Source organism: Physcomitrium patens, chromosome 7, assembly GCF_059467195.1.
Source record: "Physcomitrium patens ecotype Gransden chromosome 7, ASM5946719v1, whole genome shotgun sequence".
Taxonomy (NCBI): domain Eukaryota; kingdom Viridiplantae; phylum Streptophyta; class Bryopsida; order Funariales; family Funariaceae; genus Physcomitrium; species Physcomitrium patens.
This window is the reverse complement of record NC_143416.1, coordinates 2,284,354-2,308,633: the sequence shown is the minus strand read 5'-3', so window position 1 is coordinate 2,308,633 and position 24,280 is coordinate 2,284,354. Positions and strand designations below refer to the sequence as shown.

At 32.5% G+C, this 24,280-nt stretch overlaps 4 protein-coding genes across 8 annotated transcripts; 1 reads left to right on the top strand and 3 right to left on the bottom strand.

Moving 5' to 3' along the window:
- Positions 1 to 723: 723 nt before the first annotated feature.
- Positions 724 to 3,301, bottom strand: LOC112284649 (cytochrome P450 72A15-like). The gene is made up of 5 exons (XM_090251670.1): positions 2,873 to 3,301; positions 2,516 to 2,742; positions 2,136 to 2,392; positions 1,640 to 2,024; positions 724 to 1,538 (listed from the first exon to the last, which is right to left on the bottom strand). The coding sequence occupies exons 1-5, from the start codon at positions 3,159 to 3,161 to the stop codon at positions 1,518 to 1,520; spliced, it is 1,179 nt and encodes a 392-aa protein (XP_090107796.1). The 5' UTR covers positions 3,162 to 3,301; the 3' UTR covers positions 724 to 1,517.
- LOC149988518 (cytochrome P450 734A2-like) lies at positions 1,115 to 1,372 on the bottom strand. The gene has a single exon (XM_090251671.1). It carries the CDS (start codon positions 1,370 to 1,372, stop codon positions 1,115 to 1,117), a length of 258 nt encoding a protein of 85 aa, XP_090107797.1.
- A 330-nt stretch (positions 3,302 to 3,631) lies between the features above and the next one.
- LOC112284871 (WD repeat-containing protein 26 homolog) lies at positions 3,632 to 8,390 on the top strand. Of its 4 annotated transcripts, none has more exons than XM_073535381.2 (7): positions 3,632 to 3,772; positions 5,035 to 5,949; positions 6,204 to 6,305; positions 6,434 to 6,700; positions 7,025 to 7,105; positions 7,429 to 7,560; positions 7,968 to 8,390. In XM_073535381.2, the coding sequence occupies exons 2-7, from the start codon at positions 5,158 to 5,160 to the stop codon at positions 8,241 to 8,243; spliced, it is 1,650 nt and encodes a 549-aa protein (XP_073391482.1). In that variant the 5' UTR covers positions 3,632 to 3,772; positions 5,035 to 5,157; the 3' UTR covers positions 8,244 to 8,390. The 4 variants fall into 4 exon arrangements, with proteins under 4 accessions (XP_073391482.1, XP_024380969.1, XP_024380970.1 ...); XM_024525201.3 differs by having other exon boundaries at positions 7,429 to 7,713; XM_024525202.3 differs by lacking the exon at positions 3,632 to 3,772 and adding an exon at positions 3,862 to 4,932 and having other exon boundaries at positions 7,429 to 7,713.
- Positions 8,391 to 16,267: 7,877 nt separating this feature from the next.
- LOC112284339 (uncharacterized) lies at positions 16,268 to 17,784 on the bottom strand. Of its 2 annotated transcripts, XM_024524054.3 has the most exons (3): positions 17,650 to 17,784; positions 17,263 to 17,406; positions 16,268 to 16,966 (listed from the first exon to the last, which is right to left on the bottom strand). In XM_024524054.3, exons 1-3 carry the CDS (start codon positions 17,724 to 17,726, stop codon positions 16,450 to 16,452), a joined length of 738 nt encoding a protein of 245 aa, XP_024379822.1. In that variant the 5' UTR covers positions 17,727 to 17,784; the 3' UTR covers positions 16,268 to 16,449. The 2 variants fall into 2 exon arrangements, with proteins under 2 accessions (XP_024379822.1, XP_024379824.1); XM_024524056.3 differs by lacking the exon at positions 17,263 to 17,406.
- Between the last annotated feature and the right edge of the window lie 6,496 nt (positions 17,785 to 24,280).

Here is a 24,280-nt window from a genome sequence, read left to right as displayed (position 1 = left end):
TGACGTAGTACCAAACCACTAGAACGACATCATCAAACCATACAAACTTAAGCAGAAGATGGAATATAGCCGAATCTCAAACAAGAACCAACTACTGCCACGGAACAAAAGAATGTTTGGCTAGCTGCTTCCACTATCTAGAACTCTACTCAATATAAAGCAATAGAAGAGGAGTCTGCTAGATCCTTGCCAACATCCACAATTTAGCCGTAGAGTAGAAAACAAGACCAACTACCTACCAAGAGTAAAAAAACAACAACAACAACAACAACAAAAGGTATGAGGTCACGGCATTGCAGCGACAAGAAGAAATGATAAAAAGAGCCGAGAAAAAAGAAGTTAGCTTCATCACTGGAACAAAAAACCAAGCTTCAAAACTACCAGTGCCTCTGGATTGAAGCCACTTCCATCCTTAATTCTCAACGAAACCGAGAGTACACCTTGTAACCACACACACAGTCAAAAAAATTCCATGCTTCCAACCATTTTGCTGGACCCTGGTAATCCAAATCTGAGAGAGCAAAAAACATCAAAAAGGTAATACTGCATCGCAGTATTCCCACCACGTGAAGGAAATCTAATAAAAATGTTTATGAGTGCTTAAAGCTTGTGACGATGCAAAAAGAAAATAACAAGAGAGAGAGAGAGGGATCCGGCGGCCGGATCCCTATTGATGAGAAGGCTGCCGCCAGTCAGGGGCAATCTCTTGCCACCTTGGTCATCTTTTAACTTTTTTATTTTTTTTATTTTTTTGATAATAAGGGCTACTTCCATTGGCCATCATCTAATGTTAATTAAAAAGAAAATCATTTTTATTTGAATTATTCATGTTTACAATAACACATATCTTTTATTGTAATTACAATGAAAAAGTATATATATATATATATATATATAAATATATTCTTTCATTGCCAAAAAAATTTACAAGTAGATATCTCTTGCTGAATTTTTATTTTTCTTTAAAATCACATGTCAAAATTAACCATTTTCTCTATATATATATATATATATATATATGTATATATACAGAGAATTATTTTGAAAAGTTATATATATATATATATATATATATATGATTTTTTTGGAATGGAGCCACACAGGTCTAGAGCCTTCAGTTGATTTTCAGAGCCTTGAGAATGATCGGCATGCCGAACTTGGGCTCTTGCAGCATGGTGACGGTTGGGTGATGCCTGTAATTCGGAGAATACACGAGCTGAAACCGTCGAAGTATCATGGCTATGACGATCTTTGCTTCCATCACTGCAAAGTTGTTCCCGATGCAATACTTTGGACCTAGTCCGAAAGGATTAAACGCTTGTGGATGAGTACACGCGCTTGCCACACCATTTGCAAATCTCATTTCCAACATCGTCTCCCCAGAGGTCTTTGTCTTGATGCATTGCCATTACAGAAAACTCGATGTGCATGCCTTTAGGAATGAACAGACCTTCCAACTGCAAATCCTTGACGACCTCTCTCGTAAGTTGAAAAGCAGTTGGAAAGAGTCGCATGCTTTAGTTTAACACCATTCCCACCTGCAGGCCATATCGAAACATAAATCTCGGAATGGCTCGCAACACACATCTCTGACCGCCAACCTTGACTAGAATCCATGGAGAAGGAGCGAAAATTATACCACATTGAGGTGAGAAATATCGCAAGCACGCCAATCTTGCTCATCGCCGAGGATCTCCGTCACCTCCTGGCGACAACGATCTTGCCATTCCGGATGCAATGCTAGCATTAGTACCGTGAAGACAATTGCCTTCGCAACCGTGTCTTGACCAGCGAAGTAGAATAGCTTGCAGTTGTTAATAACAGACAACTGGTTGAACTCTTTCGTGTTGGCGCTCCATCCCTCAGTTGCAACCGTGAGCATCCACCCCAGAAGATCATCTCCGTAAGAGCTTGTTACCCCCTTTTGAACAGCTTCTCGCCGGGCGTTAATAAGTCCACGAACAAGGGCATCAACCTGGGAACCGTATAGGTTCATCGATCTGTTCCCCTTTGTAGGAAGATTTCTGCGCAAACGTTACCGGGTGGTACTAATCAATGGCATTACTAGTAGAATAACTGAAAAATTACCCCTGCTTTTACTTGAAGAAGACGACGGTGGAAGACGAAATAGGTACCTGTAACTAGGGACAAGCCAATACGCTGCACTGCGAAAAGTCTTCCAAAGTTCATTCGAATGAAGAATCTGACGCTTGCAGATCTGCTCTCCTATTTCAAAATCGTCACCAAAAGCCGTGCAGGAGATGATTCTTCTAGAAATCTTCTGAAGGTCTGGCTCCACGTCAAGTTCCGCCGTGCCGCCTCGTTTCTCTACCTCCTGCTCCCACTTCTGCAATTCTGTGGCTGCTCCTTCCACCATGGCCCCCACCATGCCCTACACGCGATGGACATGTGTTAATATTACTTAGTCCCAACTTACGTGTACGATCGAGCTACCACTTCACTGAATTTGAACAGTGTGCAGATCCTTCAAAGCTCTAAACGAGTTAGTTGATACCTCGAGCGATTTTTGATGAAAAAATGGCCCGAGAGTGCGCCTTTCACTTGTCCATTTCTCTCCTTCCTGGCTTAACAATCCTTTGCCGACCACTTCTGCGACAAACTGGTTTTCAATCCGCGACCTGGTCAAAGAATCGTGATTTGTTATCAGCAGTTCCTTCACAAACTTCGGGTCCCCCACAGCCAATCGGGTCATTGTTCCCCACCAGTATAGATACATTTTTCCTGGACACGATTTTGCATTTAATCTTAGCACACATCCCCGCAAAAACTGACCAGAATTATCGCATATTGTCAAGTCGCACATTTGCACGAGCTAAAAACTTGAAAATCATCCACTTCAATGAATTGCTACCGTATTTTAGATAGTACAAGGCGTTCTGAGGCGTGACAGTGGGTGACATATTCGCGAAATCGTTAATTGGCATAACGTCAGGGAACGACTCAGTAAACTTCACCATCTCCATGTACTGCCCGAGAAGGAACCTAAACGGGGGCCCGCTCACGCCTTGCTTAGCCATGATGCGACTCAATCGCAGCGGCTCCCATACGGAATCCCTGAGAAACTTGATCACGCTGTAAACAATCACGGACGCTACCACCACAGCAACAGCGTTCCTCACGTTCACAGAGACTGCCTCCATGACTACTCGTCGGCCGGAATCTGATTGTCTGTTCCGTGCAAAATGTGTTCGATGTAATCGTCACAGCTCAAATTCCTTTCCGATTCTACACACTTGCCGGAACACACAAAATTTCTGAAGAACGTGAGAGTTGTTCTTGGGCTTTCATAATATCTTGCGAATCGAACTTGGGTACCAAGTGGTTGTGACTTGCTATGAAATGGCCCGCCTTGCGTGATAAATAAAGATCCTGATCCATAATGGCCCTTTCACACTAGACCCCTACAACCAGTCGTTCTAGTCAGTCTTTTTTTTCTTTTTTCTTTTTTAACTCTAACACCTTATTCGCTTTTTCTATTTCTTTTACCACCTCCCTCCGTAAAAGAAGTCGAGCCCGTAGTGGTAGGGTAGGCCATGCCACGGTGAGACGCACTCGCAGCGATAGGGCCTGTCTCCATCTTCACCGGCAGCGCCATTTCTGTTGAACAATTTGTTCCGGCGCTCTCAGTGAAGCTCTGGCATTTTCCATCAGCGTTTATGCTTTGTTGCAGCGCCATCGCTCCACTCTTCCATCGTTCCATCACCAATCGCATTGCTCAACTTGTCGCCCTCCAGTCCTTCCTCATCTGCCCGTAAGTCGCTTTCTACATCCAACTGGATCCATCTCTTTCTTCGCTGCTATTGCTAGTCCGAGAAGAGAGAGCGCAAGAGGGAGAGGGAGAGAGAGACGGTGGTCGAGTCGATTGGATTGCCCTGCTACGACAGAGAGGAGCAATTGTCTGGCATTCTGGCTTCATCTCGTATTTCGTATTGGAGACGAGATTCTTCATTGATTTTCATGAAGCGCAGAGATTGGCGTATTGTGGCCGCATCCCCTCGTTCTAATGCCGAGGGTCTGTAGATATATGGTAGTATTCTTGAATGGGGTGTTAGTTGGGGATTAGAGGCGACTGAGGGGGTGGATGGAGTGGGATTTCTGGGGAGGCTTGCTTGTGGCCGGAAATAAGGGTTTCTCGGACGGCGTTGAGGTTGCCGTGTGGAGAAGCATGAGCGATTTTGTACCTTCATGTGTTTTAGGGCATGCGACTCATGCCACATTTGGATTTCAATTGTGAGGTCGTTCTTCTTTAAGAGGACTAGGGTTCGGGCGTCTCTCTTCATTTAGGGCACAACTTAGGGATGCATTACAGGCGTATTTTAGTTGAATAAGAACAAAGTACCGTTTACAGTTTGCTAGTCTCCCTGTTTTGAGTGAGATTCTCCAACATTTACAGTCAAAGAGTTTGATCATTGTGTTGTGAATTTTATGTGTTTTATATTAGGGTTATAGGTTGAATGTGTAGTTCGGGCTCGTGCTGTGGAATCTGAATCTTTTAGTATCCGGCTCTTGCAATTTTCGTCTTGAAGGTCCAGGCACTGTTGTTCCCGTGGCAATCACATACGCTGATCTCTCATTCGTTGTTGATCGTCTATCTGCTGTTGCTCATGTAATGAAACTCTTCGAATCTTTGTCCCGTGTTCTTTCGTTGGTGAATTTCATGCTGCATCTGTTCAATTTATGTAGTGTTTTTTGATGGAGTAACGCGGTTAAGCTTCATGAACCTTACGGAGAGGGTTATACTTTTCACCACATTCATATGTGATTATAGTAGTGTAAGGCACATATTTCTTCTCACAGTTCATCTTGTCGACTTCTGTATTTGAGCGACAAACCTGAAGTCGGCTTCTGAGTTTTCTGGACTTGGCCTCTGATGCCACATGTATCGAATTTGAGTTTGAGAACTATGAACTGGTAAATGCTTTTACATGGGTTTGTATTACCTATCTTTGTCACCTCTCACTTGTGTGGTTGATTGTCCTCAATTTGAGAACTTTGAAATTGGCGTTTTGACAGGGTGTCGGAGCTGTGCCGACTAATCACAGCCCAGTGTCTGGAGATTTCGTTTGGGGACTTGAATTCTTTTCTCCTTGTTTTTCTTTCTCATGCATGGGCTAGCCATCGGGTTGACGCCCTTACATGGGAGGAGATAACGACGTTGGGCAACCCCCCTTGAAGCGACAGAAGCTTTCTAAACCTAGTCATATAACCCCCCTGGAGGGGTCTCGGACAGGTGTGGTAGCCACGGGGTCCGCCGCCCTAATGGCCAGAAGTATTCCTATTAATGATGGCGAAACGGTGGGGTCTCATGGTCAAATTCGGAAGGTGGAGTTTGTGAGGATTATAGAGCAAGCGCTCTTTTCTCTTGGCTATCAACAGGCAGGTGCAGCGCTCGAAGAGGAGTCAGGTATTCGTCTTCAGTCGCCAGCGGTTCAACAGTTTCGCGAGGACATTCTGGCAGGGCGCTGGAATGAATGTGTAACCACATTGTCTAGAATTGGCGTCCTTGAGGAATCCACTTTTAAGGCTGCTTCATTTCTGATTTTGCAACAGAAGTTTTTGGAGTCCTTACAGTCTAGCAATACAACTGCAGCGCTCGAAATTTTGCGGTCGGAAATTACACCACTAGGAGTAAGTACTCCCAAAGTTCATCAGCTCGCTAGCTTCATAGTTTGTTCCCCGCAAGACCTGCTTACGAAAGCTCAGTGGAAGGGTGTTGGACAAGAATCGCGTCAGTTCTTGTTAGAAGAATTGCAGCAGTTGCTTCCACCTTCAATCATGGTGCCTGAGAACCGATTGGAGCATCTTGTCGAAGTTGCACTTAAAGTGCAGCGCGAAGCATGTGTTTATCATAATACACTGGATGATGTCTTGTCCCTTTATGCAGACCATCGCTGTAGTCGGGACCAAATTCCGACACAGACTTTGCAGGTACAATAGAATATCTGTCTTTTTTCGCTTTTTATTTCTGTTCATGCTCATGGATTGGTAGCTATGTATTATGTGTTTTATTTATCATTTTTATCATTTTCTGACATCGTGTAGGGGAGATTTCGGCGTCACTATTCGAAGTGGAAATTCTTCTACGTGAGGTTTGGAGTAAAGAGATGTTTTTAGTTCAGGATGTTTTGCAAGTACAAAGACTTTGCCTGTTTCTTACCTCATAGTGAATTGCATGTGTGCAGGTTTTAGAAATGCACGATGATGAGGTCTGGTTTTTGCAATTTTCGCATGATGGTCGTTACCTCGCATCTTCATCCAAAGACTGTACGGCCATCATTTGGGAGGTTTGTTGATTATTTTATCTGCATTCTGTTCGATTATTGAGATCAGGATGTATCTTCATTTTTCTTCTTACTCTTGTCAGTATTTGAATCTTAGTAAATAATGTTGTGTACAATTTGATTGATCGCAGGTTGTCGAAGATGATTCACTCAGGGTAAAGTTCAAATTGACCGGTCACTCGAAGCCTGTATCTTTTGTTGCTTGGAGTCCAGATGACACCATGCTATTGACATGTGGGAATGAGGAAGTCGTGAAGCTGTGGGACACAGCCACTGGACTTTGCAAATACACTTATGATAAACCAAACAGCTGCTTTACGTCCTGTGCGTGGTTCCCAGATGGACAACGTTTCGTATCTGGTGGAGGTGACAAGTGTATCTACATGTGGGATCTAGAGGTAGGAAGAACTCTATTATAGTTAAATTCCTGTTCATCATTATTTTATTTTATTTATATATGGGTTTTTCTCATCCTCGTCAGAAAATTCAAATATGATGATCTTATCGTTTAATTCACGCCTATAACGCACAGGTCTGACTGTCTGCACGGACTGTACTGGTAGTTACCGAGAAACAAGCTCAACTGTTAGTCCTAACCATTAAAGAAGAGACTACTAAAAGACAGTCGATCAGCTTAACCATAGTCCATACCATGCCAGAAGTCCCCTGATTTAATCCTGATCATCATATACAAGTGTCGTTAATTTTACACTTTCCTACAGGGACATGAGTTGGAGGCTTGGAAGGGTGCTCGGATGCCTCGTATCAATGATTTGGCTATTACAACGGATGGAAGTCATATGGTAAATATTCGTCCTGTTTGATGCTTTAGATATCGGTGTTTAATTCTTCCAGATTAGGATGACGCTTAATGAATCCGTTTTAGAAGTTACCTGAAAATTGCAGCTGAAGGAACAAAGACGTTAAACTATTCATGTAGCACTTTCATACCGAGACATTTTCCCCTAATCCAGTGACAATGCAAATTTTTGTGTGGGGATAGGCTTGTATGTCTCCAACGTGCATTAAATATGTTTCTTACAGCCCGTTCGTCCCAGATTTTATCGTAGCCGACTGTCACAAGTGCATTTTGAGTGATAAAACTATGCTTTATGGATCATGACAGGTAAGCATTTGTGATCATAAGAACATCCGCATCTACAACCTGGAGGAAAAAACAGAGCGAGTCATTGAGGAGGAGAAGCCAATTACCTCACTTTCAGTGAGCAAAAATGGGAGATATTTGTTGGTTAACTTGGTGAGTCAGGAGATTCATTTGTGGGACATTTCAGCAGCTACGAGAGACCTACCTAAGAAGTATAGAGGTCACAGGCAAGGGCGATATGTGATTCGATCCTGCTTCGGTGGGACTGATTATGCATTTATTGTCAGTGGTAGCGAAGACTCTCAGGTCTCTTTCTCTCTTTCTCCCACACACCCGCTTGCTCTCTCGCGTACGTTCATCGCACTTGCAGGTTTTCTGGCATACGACTTACAGTTTTTTTTTTTGTTACGGAATGTACTTTTGAATTCTTGCCAGTCTCTAGGCCTACCAACTCGAGTTAGTGTTACTGCTAGTCATACTTAGACAGTATGCTTTTGCTTAGACAGTATTGCCATTACTAGGGGAATGTTCTAAAATATGGATGGGTAATTGTGGTGCAGGTTTATATCTGGCATAGATGGAATGGTGAGTTACTTGATGTGTTGTCAGGTCATTCAGGCACTGTAAACAGCGTAAGCTGGAATCCTGTGAATCCTCATATGTTTGCATCTGCCAGTGATGACCATACAATTCGGATTTGGGGTCTGAGTAACAGACCAAAAATCAAGAAACACGATGAGAAAGCAGGTTCGTCAAATGGCATCGATCACCTAGTAAATGGTGGGACAAGAGACCTATTAGAAAATCTGAGGCCCTTCAATTCTGATACAGATTAGTGGTGTAGCTATTATATATGGTATAGGCATGCAGCACTCCGTTAGTCCCTCTTCTTTGTACATTTAATCTTGTCATCATTTATCCTCTCTATTGGTGATGTAAGTATACGTAAGGATTTTTCATTGCCTTATAGGTTTCGTGCTGAAGGTTTGATTTCTTCTTACTATGTGCTCTTTAAGTATCGTTTACATGCGATCTGGCAAGTACAATGTGTGATATGTGATCTATTTCAATGGTGTAGTTATTATTGTTGCAATTTATTTTTATTTTTATTTTATTTTATTTTATTTTATTTTATTATTTCTGTGGCTTGAGAAGAGGCCTATCACATGCGAGAAACACAGCAATCAGAAATCGTGATTTCGTCCCCTATTCTTCAATCGCCGGGCAGCAATGTTACTTTCAAAGTATTTTTTGTGGCTCACACTGTGGTTGCAGATTTTTACTACTCTCTCATTTTTGTGCGCTAGCTATTCCAATTTTTCACGTTCACGTAAGTCGAAGTGAAAGTCCAATCACATCTTGGCTTTATCAAACTCATTACAATATACTCAAAAAAGAGGTATAAGATGGACATACTATGAACTATTTGCCACTCTAACAAAATTAGACTTATTTACTAAATTCCTCACTTTTTTTTTGTTCTTTTTTTCTTTTTTCTTTTTTCTTTTTTTTTTTTGTTCTTTATGTCAAGGACATAGATCATCCTAAGGTAGTTCCACATTGAATGGAAGTGTCAAATTTTTTCATGAGCCTCAATCTATTGTTTTATCTAAAATCTTGTAGTCTCTTAGCTTGGAAACTAAAAATAATTCAGATTGCTAGTTGAAAATCTCACTCCTTCATTGTTTTACCAAATTATACATGAAACAAACAAATAAGAGTTGTATACACCTTGTCCTTGTACCTGTGCAATTCTATTGAACAATATTGATTACCAAATATAATGTATTGTAGTTTTGGTTGTGTTCTAATTACTCTTCAGTTATATATATATATATATACAAATATTTACATAAAAATGTCTATAAAATAAAAATAAAAATATATTTTTTTTATGATTTTTTTTTATTTCAGTAGTGAACAAAGAATAAATCCAAATGAATTAGAAATGAGAGAGTATTAAAAATTTGCAACCACAATGTGAGCCACAATCTAAGGAAACAATTAGTTACTCAAGCAATTGGTGAGATTATTGCTTGAACTTGGTCTTAATAATCTTTTATTGAAGCCTATTTAACATGCAATCATTAGTAATGAAGGACTTGGCATCTTTATGCCTTCATAATATGTAGAATTTATTGTATTTGAATTAAATCAATCTTGTATTGCCACTCTTTGCTATTGTAGTGAATTTTTCAACATTATCTTGAAGATCTTGCTACAAATGTTGTTTCAGCCCATTGTCAAACTATCACAAAGATTCAAAAAAACCTTTTAAAAGACTATCCAATTCCTTATTAGTTTTTTAAACATCCACAAGTTATTTTCTATTATCTCATTTTCTTTTAATTGTCAAAATATTGTTGTTTAAATTTATATTTTTCTAGTTTTAAAACACAAAAGATTAATCTTATATATACATAATTACTAAAAGCATTGAATTTTCAAGACAATTAAAAACATGAATTATATATATTTCAAGTATATTAGAAGGTAAAAAATAATACAATTTAATGCAATGTAGTTTTTTTTTTTTTTTTTTTTTTTTTAAATTTTGATGAAAATTTCAAGTATAAATAATTTTATTGATTTTGAATCAATATTTTAAAAATAAAGATAATACATATAAAAAATGGTTTAAGAATAAATTCTAATATTTTTTCTTTTAAACCAACTTCATTAAAATACTACCATGTATGAGAGAAATACACTTGATTAATATATTATCTTAAAATCATCAATATACTAGATACCTAAAAAATGTGTTAATTAATCATTATAATAAAAATAATTTTTAAATTTTATCATTTTTTAATATAGCAGATTAAACTTTTTAAAATTATTTTTATTATTATGATTAAATAACACATTTTTTATGGTATTTTAGAAAATCAAATTGTATCAAAAATACTACATGGTTTTTTAATTTATAGTGACTCAAAAAACTATTTCAATGTTGACATATTTTAGAAAGAATGGCATATTATAGATGAGTTGTAGTCAATAATGAAACATGGTTTGTATAGCAAATAAAGTATTCTTTTACACCTACAAAATGAGCCCATGTTGAAAAGAATCCATCAAGTAATTGTGGAACTATGACCCATCCAATTTGGAATAGTATCAAAACATTTTTTTAAGTGTGGTATCCAATTACCTATGAGTACTTTGTAGGACCTCTTTTAGCCTTGATAATTGCTCTAACCTCTTAGGCATACTTTCTATTAACTTTTAGTACAAAATTGCTTCAATATTATTCTATTTTGTGACTATTCTTTTCCATAATTTCCAAACTTCTTTTGGTTTTATCTTCTAAGTATTGATTTGACATTTGAGGTGCTTCCAAAGATGTTCAATAGAATTAAGATTAGAAGACTAAGTAGGCCAATCCATTACTTTTATGTCATGAAGATCAAACCACTTCCATGCTAGTTTTAAGTTATGCTTGGAGTCATTATCTTGCTGAAAAATCACCTCCTCCTTAAAAATGTCAAATTCTTCAATGCTAGGGAGCAAGTTTTTTTCAAGAATTCCACAAATTGATTTGCATCCATCCTCTCTTCAACCTTTGCCATCCTTCCAAACCCATTCCATCCCATATAATTCTATACCATTATATTTTCACCCCCATGCTTAATTGTTTTTTTGGATCTTCTTGTCAAGCAAGAACATATCCATTTGTTTTTATACCCACTTTCTACCATCTGACCCAAATCTATTGATTTTTATCTCATCTCACCAAATAATCGTCTTCTAATCCTCTATAGTCCATTTCTTGTACTTCAGAGCAAAATCCAAGCATTGTTTTTGATAGCAAGTAGATAGTAGTAGCTTTTTCTTCTTCACCACAACTTTCATATTCCATTTTATAAGAACATTTTGAATGGTTTGGATTGAAACATCATTATTGATAATCTTATTAAGGTTTTTAGCAACTTCAACAACATTTTTAGCCTTCATGGTGTTGATTTGGAAAATGATTGCCCTTTCATTTTTTATAGTGAGCTTCTTTGGTCTACTTAATTTAAGGTTCTTCCTATTAAAAGTAATATTTTTTGCTAGCCTAGAAATAGTAGCTTTATTGCAGCCAAGTTCAAAAGTAATTTGGCCATAAGATTTTTGAGAATGAAGAAGAGCAAAGGTGATATTGTCTTGAAAAGAGTAGAAAATGAGTCTCATAGTTGTTCAAGGAATTGTCAAAGACACAAGAATTTGATAAAAAAATATGTCAAGATTAAAGACAAAGAATGAGATTGATAGCAAAAGTGATTCCAAGGACTCCTATTTATACTATAATGAAAGTTATAGAAGTCTATGGTACTTTCTATGGAAGTTTTTAGAAGTCTAAAGAGGCTTCTAGAAGCCTATAGAACTTTCTAAAAGATTGTGGAAGATTCTACAAGTATCTAAAAGGCTCTAGAAATTTACAAAAGATTCTAGAAGGCCCTAGAATGTGATAATTTGGAATATATCTATGCTAGGAATTGTGATTAAGAATGCTGCTTTTATAGTAAGCATTAATGATGTCATTAGATTAGTAATAATATTGTCATAGTAAATTTGATGATGATAGAATGATATAACATTGAGTAATTGATAAAATCCAAAAATTAGATGCCACACTCAAAAAATTGTTTCAATACTACTCCAAATTAGATTGGTCATAGCTCCGCAATTATCTAATGGATTCTTTTCAATCTATGCTCATTTGGTAGCTGTAAAAGAGTACTTTAGTTGTCATAAAAACCACATGTCATTATTCACTACAATTCATCTATAATATATCATTCTTTTCAAAATATATCAATATTAAAATTATTTTTTGAGTCACTATATATATATATAAATTTCAAAAAAAAAAGCTTCTAAAGATAGATAGTTTTTGATTTTATAAAAATATAATATTTTAAATCAATAAATTCATAATTAAACTCAAATTATTCTTACACCTTTAAAATGAATAAATTTCATAACTGCTTCTTTTATCTACTAGCTTTGGAATATTGTTTATATATTACTAAAATTCATTTATAAGATTTAACAAATAAATAAATAAATGTAATGTTGATAATGAAGCTAATGACAATAGCCAAGAATCTATCAAGGTGACAACTTCATAGGTCCATAAGTTAATCCACTTCTTGAAGACTTTTTGGTTTTAATAAAAACTAAGAACTTCTATCATCTAAAAGATAAAGAGTAAGGCAAGCATGCTCAAGACAAAGGAAGTGTTACAAAAGCCAATTTTTCATTTTTTTAAAACCTATATAAGAATTAAAGATAGTAATGTCCATTTGAATTCTAAGGATATTTGCATATGTGAATGCTTTATATTGTACATGAAATCTACACATTACTATGCAATAATCTCTTATAGAGGTTTATTCACTCTAAGTATATGCCCAAGGGTGAAATAACTACATTGATATGCATTTAGGTAGTATGCATTTAGACATATTCTATTGTAGAAGCTTGATTGCTAGTACTTTGAGTCTTGTCAATTTTTTATCTTTGTTGATGCAAATCACAATAAAATCCTAAAGATGAAAATAAAATCTTGTATCATCAAAAGAAAAAAAGTAAATTACAAAAATATAGATATAGATTTAAAACTAGAAGGATTATTGCCAATTGCAAAAGAATTAGGAAGACTTGAATTAAAGTAGAATACAAGAAAGGTGTTCACAAGAATAAGGAAGGCCTCAATCTTGCTTCAATATATACTATTTACTAACAAAATATTTGGAAATGTTCTACAGGACATACGACACATGTCTAACTTGAAAGATACTTACATATAAAATAAGTTTTTAATATGTGCTCCATATGTCTAGCTTGTTATATAAATGTACAACATTTATCTAACTTCTTGACCAAGTTGTCAGCCTACTAATTACTTATAAACATATGTGAACTATACAAATCTTCTTAGAAATTTTTTAACAAGATATTAATAATTTAACCTAATTTTACTTTATTTTATCTTATTTTACTTATCTAAGTAAATATATTAGTAAATATGGTTATTTGTTATATTACCTCTTCTTTTAGAGGACAAGTTCTATAAAGAATTGTATCATTACTTCATAAGTTGACAAAGGTGGTTGATAAATTTGTGTAACTATTGATAATATCTCATTCTAGGATGAAAAGACTACCAATTTATTTGATTATTATTAAGGAATTTTTAGCTACATTTAAATAATACATTTTAAATTCTATCAAGTACAATATCCACCTTCAATAATATCAATATGCATTGAAAGTCTCTTCTTAGATTGTAATATCAAAGATGTTGTACCTTGCTATTACTTTGAGAAAGAACATGTTTGTCTTAAGGATCTTCATCAATGTAAGAGCTATTGTATAAGAAAATAGAAGTGCATTTATTTGAAAGGCTATTGTAAGTTAGGATTTATATTTGTGTGGTTATAGGTTTAAATTGTAATTACATGTGTAGGGTTGCAACCATGCTTTGGCAAGCAAGTCTATGATTTGCTTGTAGATGAAAATTCATCAAAATCTCTTTTTCATCCTCTTATAGATAAAATTACGTATTCAATAGGTAGATGTATTTTATTAGGCAGATATGATCTTCTAAAGTCTAGTTGTATCCACTTTGAAACTGACTAAAAATTGTTGAAGCGCAAATAGGTAAATTGATTTTCTAACATCAAATTCTTTATTTTGACACTTTTCCTTCACTTAGGCAACAATTGTTAGTATCAAGCATGCTTTAAGAATCAAAGGACTATGTAGATTATATTTTAAAAATAGTATATTTTGTGAATTAAAGTCTGTAAAAATAGTATATTTTATGAATTAAAGTCTGTAAAATAGTATATTTTATGAATTAAAGTCTATAAAAATATTTTTATTTTAAAAGTCCTAATTTAAGAATTGAGGATATTTTCCAACTTTTATGAGTAGCCACTTCTTCTTACATAAAATAAAATAAGACAAAATGAGCCTTTTTTTAATATATATATATATATATATATATATATATATATATATCCCAATTTTTATTTTTCCCTAAAACTAAGTTGATTTTTTTCATCTTTCAATAAAAAGTTACATTTTTTATTAGCTCATCCAATTATTTATTTTTATTAGCTTTTTTATTTTCCAATTCTACTTCTTTTGAATATTTTATAAGGTTGTTACATCCTAATTATGTATCATTTTTTTCTTTAATATATATATATATATATATATATATATATATATATATTGTTTTCTTTTCTTTTCTTTTCAATTATGTGTAAAAATAAAAATAAATACTAAATAATTGTTATAGATTTAATAGGTAGCTCAATGAAATACAACTAATTTTTACAAATACAAATATCTTTGTATTAGAGATTTAAAATTTAAAATTTAGACTTCCAAAAATCCCAAATTTAAAATAAAAATTTAAAATATTTATAGAAACTAGACAAATTAAAAATTATTAAACTATATTAGTATAGGGAATTATTTGGATTTTATATTCATCCAAAACTAAGTATCAACTAGCTACCTAATTTTATATGATTTCTTTTTCTCCTAAATTAAATAAAAAAATTAAAATGTTAAAAATAAATAAATCAGTACATGCTTCATATCCAAATCCTTAGAAATAATTAAATATATATTTAAAAACTCATCCCTCAATATATAATCGTGAAGTTGATTTATTCCAACCCTTTGGCTGTAAGTGTCTAGTAAACAATATATTATTCCACAATCCATCACTTATTATATTGGTTAATTCTTCCTTAATATTATCACTTTATTTATATATGAAAAGAAGTGATGTTTGTAAATGTATATGTGTGTGTGTGTGTATATATATGTATTCTAAAGAAGAATACCAATGCATTAAAGAGATCGTTATAATAAAAATGTAAAACAACCAAATATAATCTCTTAATTATTAACATATAATCAATTTTTTATAATTGCAATAAAGATAATTAATCTAAAGATTATTAAATGAGTAATTTTAAAAGTTAAAATAAAAATATGATTTAATATTTTTATTTATTGCTAAGTGTTAGCTTTTGAGAAAAATAAAATATTTAATAAAGTTTGTATTTATTAAAGTCAAGATATGCATATATTTACATATTATTTTTAAATAATATAAAAAGTAATAAATATAATACTATCTTTATTGTGATGTTCTTAAAGGTTTTAATTTTCTTTTTATGAAGACCATTATTGAGCTTTTAAGTATTTTTACAAGTGTAATAATGTTTACTACTAAAATTAAAACTTGACATTTTAACATTTGAAACCAATAGTCTACATATATATATGTGTGTATATATTTATAAACATAGTATTTTAATTATACTTTTTCTACCAAAAAGAGCCAGTGAGGATGTAAGAGTAAGGCTGAAAAACAAAACCAATTAGAAATTAATTTAAATAGTTGTTAGATGGATAGTCAAACGAGTAGTGATCCCCAACTTTGTTTTGTTTTGTTTTGTTTTTTTTTTGTCCTAGGTTTCTAACTTGATAGTGTGAAAGATTTTTTTTTTTTTTTTTTTTTTTTTTTGTAGGTTTCTAACTTGTAAGTCTGTATTATTTTTTATGTTTTCTTGTGAATCTTTAAACTGGTATTATTGGACACATTCAAACCAAGTACTGAAATAATTGCATGAATTTAGGCAACATTGGTTAAATGACTAAGTTTCAAAAGTAAGTGGGGCAGAAGATCAATGTTCTTGTTTAAATGTGATCTATAAAAAATATAATAAAATATATTTCAGAATTTCAGAATTTTTTAAGGAAATTCACAAGCCTGCTGACGAACCAGTCACAAGCACCACAGTCCAACTACTCGTAATCTACAACAAGCCTCAGGGTGATATCCAGATATATTCCTGATCAGTTTATTTTTAGTTTATTTATCCAGGTGTATTCCTGGTCAGTTCATTTATAGTTTATTAAGCCAGGTGTATTCCATAAATTACAGACACAGTGTCAAACTATGAAACCACCTGATCGAACATTTTTCCTGTCACTACTGCAGCGGCCACCGCATAGTCATGATCACCAGTCATTAAGTGAACCATTCTCCAGTGCCGGAAAAGACCCCATGAACGAGAGGTATTGTGCCTGAGAGAGGTTCCTCATGTCAAACACATCAACCCCAAGTGGGAAAGCAACGAATGCTTCACCACCTCCACCTGCAATCCCGTTCACTTCAACCAAGGCCCCGTCAACTACATCTACGGGCACCTCTACAATCCTGTCCCCTTCAGCCAAGGCCTCCTCATTAACATGGACCATTCCGATCTCTGAACCGGTGATTTCGTCCTGAGCACCAGACGGTGTGACCTGGGAAATGGTGCTTTCAAGCGAAGTCAACTCTCCCTCAGTCCCAATTCCACCACGCACATCCATGACTACATCCTCTGCGTGAGAACCTTCAAAGGGCTGAACAGATACTTCACCGGCTTCGAGATCGCCTGTGGTTTTTTTTAGTTTCGTTGTGGGCGTCGCAATTGAGTCGTTTTCTTTTGCGGCCGAAGATTTGAGCAAAACAAACCCAACGAGAGCAGCAACCCTACTCAAAATCCGTACATTCAGTAAGCATCCTATCACAGTGAAACCTCACAGGAGAAATACAGATACAAATGTCTAAAATTCCGAACTTCACTCCAGAAGTCCAGAGTTACACACGCAGAGGTACTACTACATCGGATCGCAATCATTGTGCAAGACGACCCCACAGAATTCGCCATGGCGTGATCACTGCCAAGCAACTGCCCTTTGCAAACACTAATGTAAACAAGAACACAAAAGTGAGGAACGAAATACAAGTGAGGGAGATATAGAGAGAGGGTGGAGAACTCAACCCACCTGCAGTAAAGCCCCAGAATGAGCCCCAGAACGAGACATATCCCATCAGTAAAGCCAGTAGAAAGAATCTGGTGATTCGAGCTGTGGTTGTTGTCATTGCCGGAAGGTGGAGGCGGAGCAATTTCATTCAGGGAATTGCCCGTGCTAAACATCCGAAGATAACAGTAATCACCCATATGCAAACCAAAACCAGAACACGATAAACCCTCAACATAAAATCACACCCACCGTGCAGTGCCAACCCGACGTCGCGATAGCGAGATCAATGTCAACCAACTGCCCCTAATAAACCCTAACAGGACCAACAACACAAAGCAGAGAGACGAAAATCCAGGTGTGTGTGTGAGAGAGAGAGAGTGATGTAGAGGGAGCGAGGCAATAACCCACCTGTAGACAAACCCCATGCCCTCCGTTTCCAGTTCCATTGTATCCCCCTCGCTCAGTGCAAGGGTGTCGAGAGTCATGATCGAGGGCGTGAGCAGGGCGAGAGCGAGTGGGTGCGAGAGAGAGAGAGAGACTGAGTGTGGGTGAGGAATTGTGACTGTGATAAGGAGCAAGAGTTGTGAGTGGAAGGTGCCACCGTGCTTCGGCGAAAGTCCCCCAGCAGACCATCGTCACTACGTAGCGCACAAACCTCAACATGTATCGCAAAACTAATGATGTTTCAATATGTTTTTTATTATGCTTTTCATCTATTTTATTATCGTAAATAAAATTAAGTATTTTAATATTTATATAACATTTGTATAAAAGAAAACATTTAACCTGAAAAATGCATGAAAAATTAAAATTATTAAAATATATATCTTATCATCTTCTATATATATATATATATATATATATGTGTGTGTGTGTGTATATATATGTATTACTTGAAAATAAATTACAAAAAATACAACTCAGAAACTTCTTTGAATTATATTATATGGATATGCAAACAAAAAATCTTATTTTTCTTTAATTTCTTTATTTTATTTACTTATTTTGAAGTTATATATATATATATATATGTCATTTTTTTTTAATGCTACACAAATGTCTTATAATGCTACAAGACTAGTCTACAAAACAAGTTAGTAACTTAGATCTTTTTCCAATTTAAAATATTTAATATGAATTTGATTTTACATTTATTTAGTAATACTACAATTGCAACTATTTGTTATGCTATTTTAATTAGAGCTTATGCTTCTAATTTTTTTTGAAAATAGTCATGATAAGATTAAATAAAATTATACAATATTAAATAAATAATAAACTAGTTATTTATCTAACATGCCATCTTAGTTTTATATAATTCTATTTTTTCTTAGGAATAAATTTTAATATACATAAGGTATACATTGCTTTAAAATACCTCATTTCTATACTCTTATATAAAATCGATTAAATAATGTAATTATTTTTGGTAAAAAAAATACTATAGAATTTTATTGAATCACTTTAGATCTATAATATATATATACTCAAAAATATGGATTTTTTGTGTATTACTATAATTTTAGAACTATTATTTTATTTTTATTTTTTTTCATAAAACTAAAATCCATTAATTTAAATTTATTTATTTATAATGAAATAACACTTATTATTTAGTTTTAAAAATTATCTACATAATTATGTTCAATTTTTTTTGGATTATTATATTATATATTATTGCAATATAAAATTTTTGAAGACATTTTAAACAAATTCTAATTTAGTTTTATATAATGTATATTTTATAATATATTTAATAAAAAATTCTATTACCACCTAATTTTTTTTTTGAGTTGCTAGAATTCTTGTTGAAAATAAAAATATCATGTGCATGAAGTAATCTTGTATATGACAACAACAACAACAACAACAAAAAAATAAAAATAAAAAAATTGCAGAATGTGCAATAGTTTATTTTGATTAATTTTTTGATTTTTAATTTTTTTTTAATTTTTTTTTTTTATCCATACATTTTATAAGCTTAATACATCTTTAATCTACTTAAAAAATGTATGTAAATAAGAGTGATTATTATGTAGTTACAATATATTTAGTAGATAGACTAATAATATCCAACTAATTTTTTAATCTATTTTAAACTAATTGGAGTAAGAATTTAAAATTAAGGATTTAAAAATTTAAAAATGTCAAAAATAAAATCATTTTATGCAATTAATCCACAAATTATTATTAAAAAAATTGATACATGCAATAATTTGGATTTTAAATCCACCTATCATTAGATACCAATTGGATACATAATCTTGAATAGCTTCTTGTTTCTATTGAGAATGGTTAGAGAGACACAAGAATAGTTCGAAGTAATATGCACATACATACAAACACACACACGTACATACAACAAAACCAAAGTATATGGATGTGGTTGTCTCTTGTATACAAAGAAAAGGGGAGAAGATAAATAGTTTCTTTCTACTACATTTCAAAAATTGTAGCTGTAGTATTTACTATAAACTATAATAAATATTATAAAGAATACTATCTATATTTAATGCTCTCAACACTTCTCTTTGTTTGTCATAATATTTATATAATATAAAATTTGTATAGAATTATGATCTATATTTTTTTGTAATCTCAAAAGATCAACAATTGCTACTTCATTAAAACCTTATTTGAAAAAACCTTATCTAAGAAAGCCTTTAATAAAACCAACTTGCATTTGTGCAACATAAGCATTATTGTCTTCATACAAGATATTTGGAGAACTATTATATGAAAGTCCACGGATTGTTTGAATGAGTTTATCAATTGATTGCAATCAAATACATTCCGGAGATACTTCATGTAAGGCAATAATTTTTGCATGGTTACAATTATAGTTTGTTTCACTGATTTCTATGATATTGCAACTTCATGTCTTAAGAATACATTGCATGTTTGAGATTTAGCTATTGCAATATGAAATTTATATCTTGCATCATAATATCCAGCTAATTTTGGATTTACAAATTGTATGTAATATAATCCCAAGTCTTCAATGCCTTTAAAATAATTTAATAAATATTTGATGCCATTTCAATATTTTAGTATTGGATATGCATTGTGTCTTGTAAGAACACTTAATGCAAATGCAATATTTAGTCTTGTAGATGTAGCTAAATGTAAAAGTGCTCCAACCACTATAAGATATGAATATTGATCTTCCAAGATTTCATCTTCTCCATTGTACAAATAGTATGGATCATCACCATCACAACCACATTCAAGCATTGGTATTGACAATTAATAAGTATCAATCATATTGAATCTCTGCAAAATTTTTCCAATACATATTAATTGGTAGAGAAAAATGCTACCATCTGTGAGATGCATAATTTGAAGAATAATATAAAAAGTTTTTTTTCTAGCATTTTCATCTCAAACTCATGAATAAATAGGTTAGTAGTTGCAATACATGAAAATCTAATAACTACTATATTAAGATCATCAACATATACAACAATAATCACAAAACTAATTTTATCTTGTTTGATAAATATACAAGGAATTAGTGGATCACTTATAAACTTATTTGTAATTAAATAATTTCAAAGACATTGATATCACATGCGTTTAGATTGTTTTAGACTATGCATGGTCTTTTGTAATTTAATACTATGATATTGTCTTAGAAAAGGTACATTTAGAATTCTTACTTCCAAATTAGATAGAACTTTTAAAGAAATATCTACATCAAGAGAACCATACAAATATGCAATTATCACATCTATGAGACGCATCTCAAGGTTGGCATAAATTGCCATTCTAATAATATATTGAAATGTAATTGAATTCATGATTAAAAAATATGTAGATTCATAATCAATGCCAAATCATTGAGTAAATTCTTAGGCAACAAGACAAGCTTTATATCAAGTGGTTTAACCCTTAGCATCTTACTTGAGTATTAATACTATCTTATTTTCTATGAGGCAAGATGTAAGAGTATCTATAATTAAACGCAAAGAAACATACTCTTCTTTGATTGTAGTTTTATTTTATTTTATTTTATTTTAACCAATTAGAGCTATACATTGCTTCTTCAATGGTTTGAGATTTAAGATCCTTTTTCTTATAAGAAAGAACTTGTACAAACATGCATGCAAATGATTCATCTATTGTAATAGATAGTCTATTCCAAATGTTGTTTAGAATACAATATAGAATAGATAACTTTCTATTTAATTTGATTTTATTCTTCTCTAATTTCAAGATTTTTTTATATATGAGGTGAAGATATAATTTGCATGGATATATCATCATTAATTGATAGTTCTGTAGGTTTAGTAGGAACTTTAGTAAAAACAATACTAGAATCAGCACATATTATTGTCTTCTGTTTATATAGTTATTTATCTGATCTACGAGTCTTTTTAATTTTTGATGTTATAATCTGAGGTATATTAATTAATAATATTGCAATCTGAGCAAGTGCATTTTGAACTCTTGTAATTCAAGGTGCATCATTGAAGTTACCAAATATTTCATTTGCAATTTGTTTTAGATACAAAATCTTGGCAACCACAATTTTAGCTAATGATATTTTAGGATTAAGACTCATTATAAATATTTTCAATGCTTTGATTACATGTATTATATTTCTTTGTTGATTAGATATTCTTCCTCAAAGTAATGGAAATATATACTCTTTAAAATAATAATTTTAAAACATGCACATAATAATATGGTAGTTGATGGATTAATAATACAAATAATGCTTAGTGAATCAAAACCAACATATATGTCTTCTTGTTGATGAACTCCAATGATATGCTGTTGAGATTCTAATACTAGAATCCAAGCACTATAACCAAATATCCATAAATGACATACATTTGAAATATGACTTGAATTGAGTTCTTGTGGTATAATAATTTCAAGAAGAGAAGGACAAAGATATACTAATGTTGTAGCATGTAAAATTGCATGACCCACATAGATGTAGATAAATTTGCTTGAAGAAGGAGTGGGTGGATAATGAATTGTATACACTTTATAAATGACTCTGCAAGTCCATTTTGAGCATGTTCATATAGAACACAATATGTGAATTCAATCCGTGTTGTAGTACAATAGGCTTCAAAAGACTTTAATCTATATACAATGTTTTGATAGGATAATTAAAAAAATATACCTAGAAATAAATAAGTATAGATAAAAGATTTACAAATATTATATTTTAAATTGATAATAATGAAATATGTGATTATTTTTTTGATGTATCAATAAAAGTTTTAAAATAATGAAATGGTCAAGATATTGAATTAATAGGACCATAAATATTACCATGCAATCTTTCAAGTATTAGTGGTAATTCTTGTGGAAGTTTTCAAATTGAAGGTCAAACAATCATCTTGCTTTATACATATGCATGATATAATTCTATAGAATTTATATTTTTAGATCTTAAATTATGCCTAATTATATATGGAATTATTTTTTGAAATAATGTGAATCGTAGATGTCCCAATTCTTGATGCTAGAAAGAAATACAACTCTCTGTAATAGATGATGCAAAATTAAATATAATGAGAGATTAGATTGTAAATCAATATAAACCATTTATTGCAATAAAGACTTTTTCAATAATTTTATAATTTTATACAAAAACCAAAACCTTTCACCTATCTAGATTGGGAGTTGAGAAGTAATAACCATTGGCATGTTTATCTTGGTAGCTGATCAAACTGTGAGGTATTGATGGTACAAACAATGTATGTTTATATTTTATGATAGAACTTGTTAGCAATTTTATCATTATTATTCTTTCTTCAAAAGAAAATACCTTTGATCTATGTATGGTCATTAAATTTTTAGTTTGTCAAGTTGAAGATTTTTTAATAAAAATATGTTTATCTCATAGGATAATATGTCTTATTGCAGAATCAATGAGTGCATCATTTAACTCATCATTAGAGGTTTTGTCATTTATATAAGCCTTTAAATTATCAAACACCAATTGAGTCCAAAGATGCATCTATGCTATGAACTTCACAAGCCTCAACTCAAAGTTTCTTATTTTCTTAGAATGCTTTAACAAAGTATTTTGAGGTATAATATCTTTTTATATAAGCAAAAACAGTCACAACCATAACTGCCTTGGTGCTTATGAGTACTTTTTTCATGTTTATATAATTTTTTCTTAAACTTTGAAATATTAAGTATATGAAATTTTAGAACTATGGTTCCAACAAAATGAGCTTCTGCATTATATAAGAGTAGTTCATTTTGTTTCTCTGCAAGAAATAGATAGGACATGAAATCAAGATGACTTTAAAATTTTATGTTTTTATATTATTGTACAAGAATAGCACATGTGGGAGAAAATATAGAGAGAAATTTTTCAATCATTTCTTCTTTAAAGATACTTTATTTATATAATCATAGTTGTAAGATAATATAATATATTTAATTTTTGAAAGAATTTAAATTTGGAAAATCCAAGACACATAAATATGTCAAATTATGATGTACAAGAAAAAAAAAAAGATCTTTTGATGCTCAAACTTGGATTTAAGATTTTCCTAAAGCTTGGCTGGATCTTTCATTTTTAAATATTGATGTTGCAATGGAGGTACAAGATGACAATAAAGGAATAGAAGTGCTTTCCAACAAATAGCAAGGAAAATAGAAATACTTATGGTAGAAGATTTTTCAAACAAAACTACATCCAAGAATTGTTTTACAAATAAATTTATTTTTTTTATTTTTGTTTATAATAGATAATTTTTTCTATTGGTAGTCTTATTAATCAATTTTAATTTGAATTAAAAGATAATATAAATAAATCTTGATGTATATATATGTATTTATTGGGCATTTTTAATGCCTATATAATTTTTATTATTGCCACTACAATTTTTGCTATTGATACTACTATTTGCCACCTATTCAATATCTTTATATATTTTTATTTATTTATTGATATTTTTTATTCTAATCAAAAATTATATTCAATCAAGCAATATGAAATATACTTGAGAAAAAAAATGGTTAATTTGAAAGGTATTGAACAAAGATAGTATGTGGTGGATAG

Bases quoted from the DNA above. Each gene is read 5' to 3' on its own strand.
- LOC149988518 (XM_090251671.1), bottom strand. From the start codon at position 1,372: ATGTTGGAAATGAGATTTGCAAATGGTGTGGCAAGCGCGTGTACTCAT.
- LOC112284871 (XM_024525201.3), top strand. From the start codon at position 5,158: ATGGGAGGAGATAACGACGTTGGGCAACCCCCCTTGAAGCGACAGAAG. The intron at 6,701-7,024 runs GTAGGAAGAACT...ACTTTCCTACAG, and splicing joins TCTACATGTGGGATCTAGAG to GGACATGAGTTGGAGGCTTG. The intron at 7,714-7,967 runs GTCTCTTTCTCT...ATTGTGGTGCAG, and splicing joins GTGGTAGCGAAGACTCTCAG to GTTTATATCTGGCATAGATG.
- LOC112284649 (XM_090251670.1), bottom strand. From the start codon at position 3,161: ATGGAGGCAGTCTCTGTGAACGTGAGGAACGCTGTTGCTGTGGTGGTA. The intron at 2,393-2,515 runs GTATCAACTAAC...CATCGCGTGTAG, and splicing joins TTCATCAAAAATCGCTCGAG to GGCATGGTGGGGGCCATGGT. The intron at 2,025-2,135 runs GTACCTATTTCG...ACGTTTGCGCAG, and splicing joins TGGCTTGTCCCTAGTTACAG to AAATCTTCCTACAAAGGGGA.
- LOC112284339 (XM_024524054.3), bottom strand. From the start codon at position 17,726: ATGACTCTCGACACCCTTGCACTGAGCGAGGGGGATACAATGGAACTG. The intron at 17,407-17,649 runs GTGGGTTATTGC...TCGGATGTTTAG, and splicing joins GGCATGGGGTTTGTCTACAG to CACGGGCAATTCCCTGAATG. The intron at 16,967-17,262 runs GTGGGTTGAGTT...GATTTTGAGTAG, and splicing joins ATTCTGGGGCTTTACTGCAG to GGTTGCTGCTCTCGTTGGGT.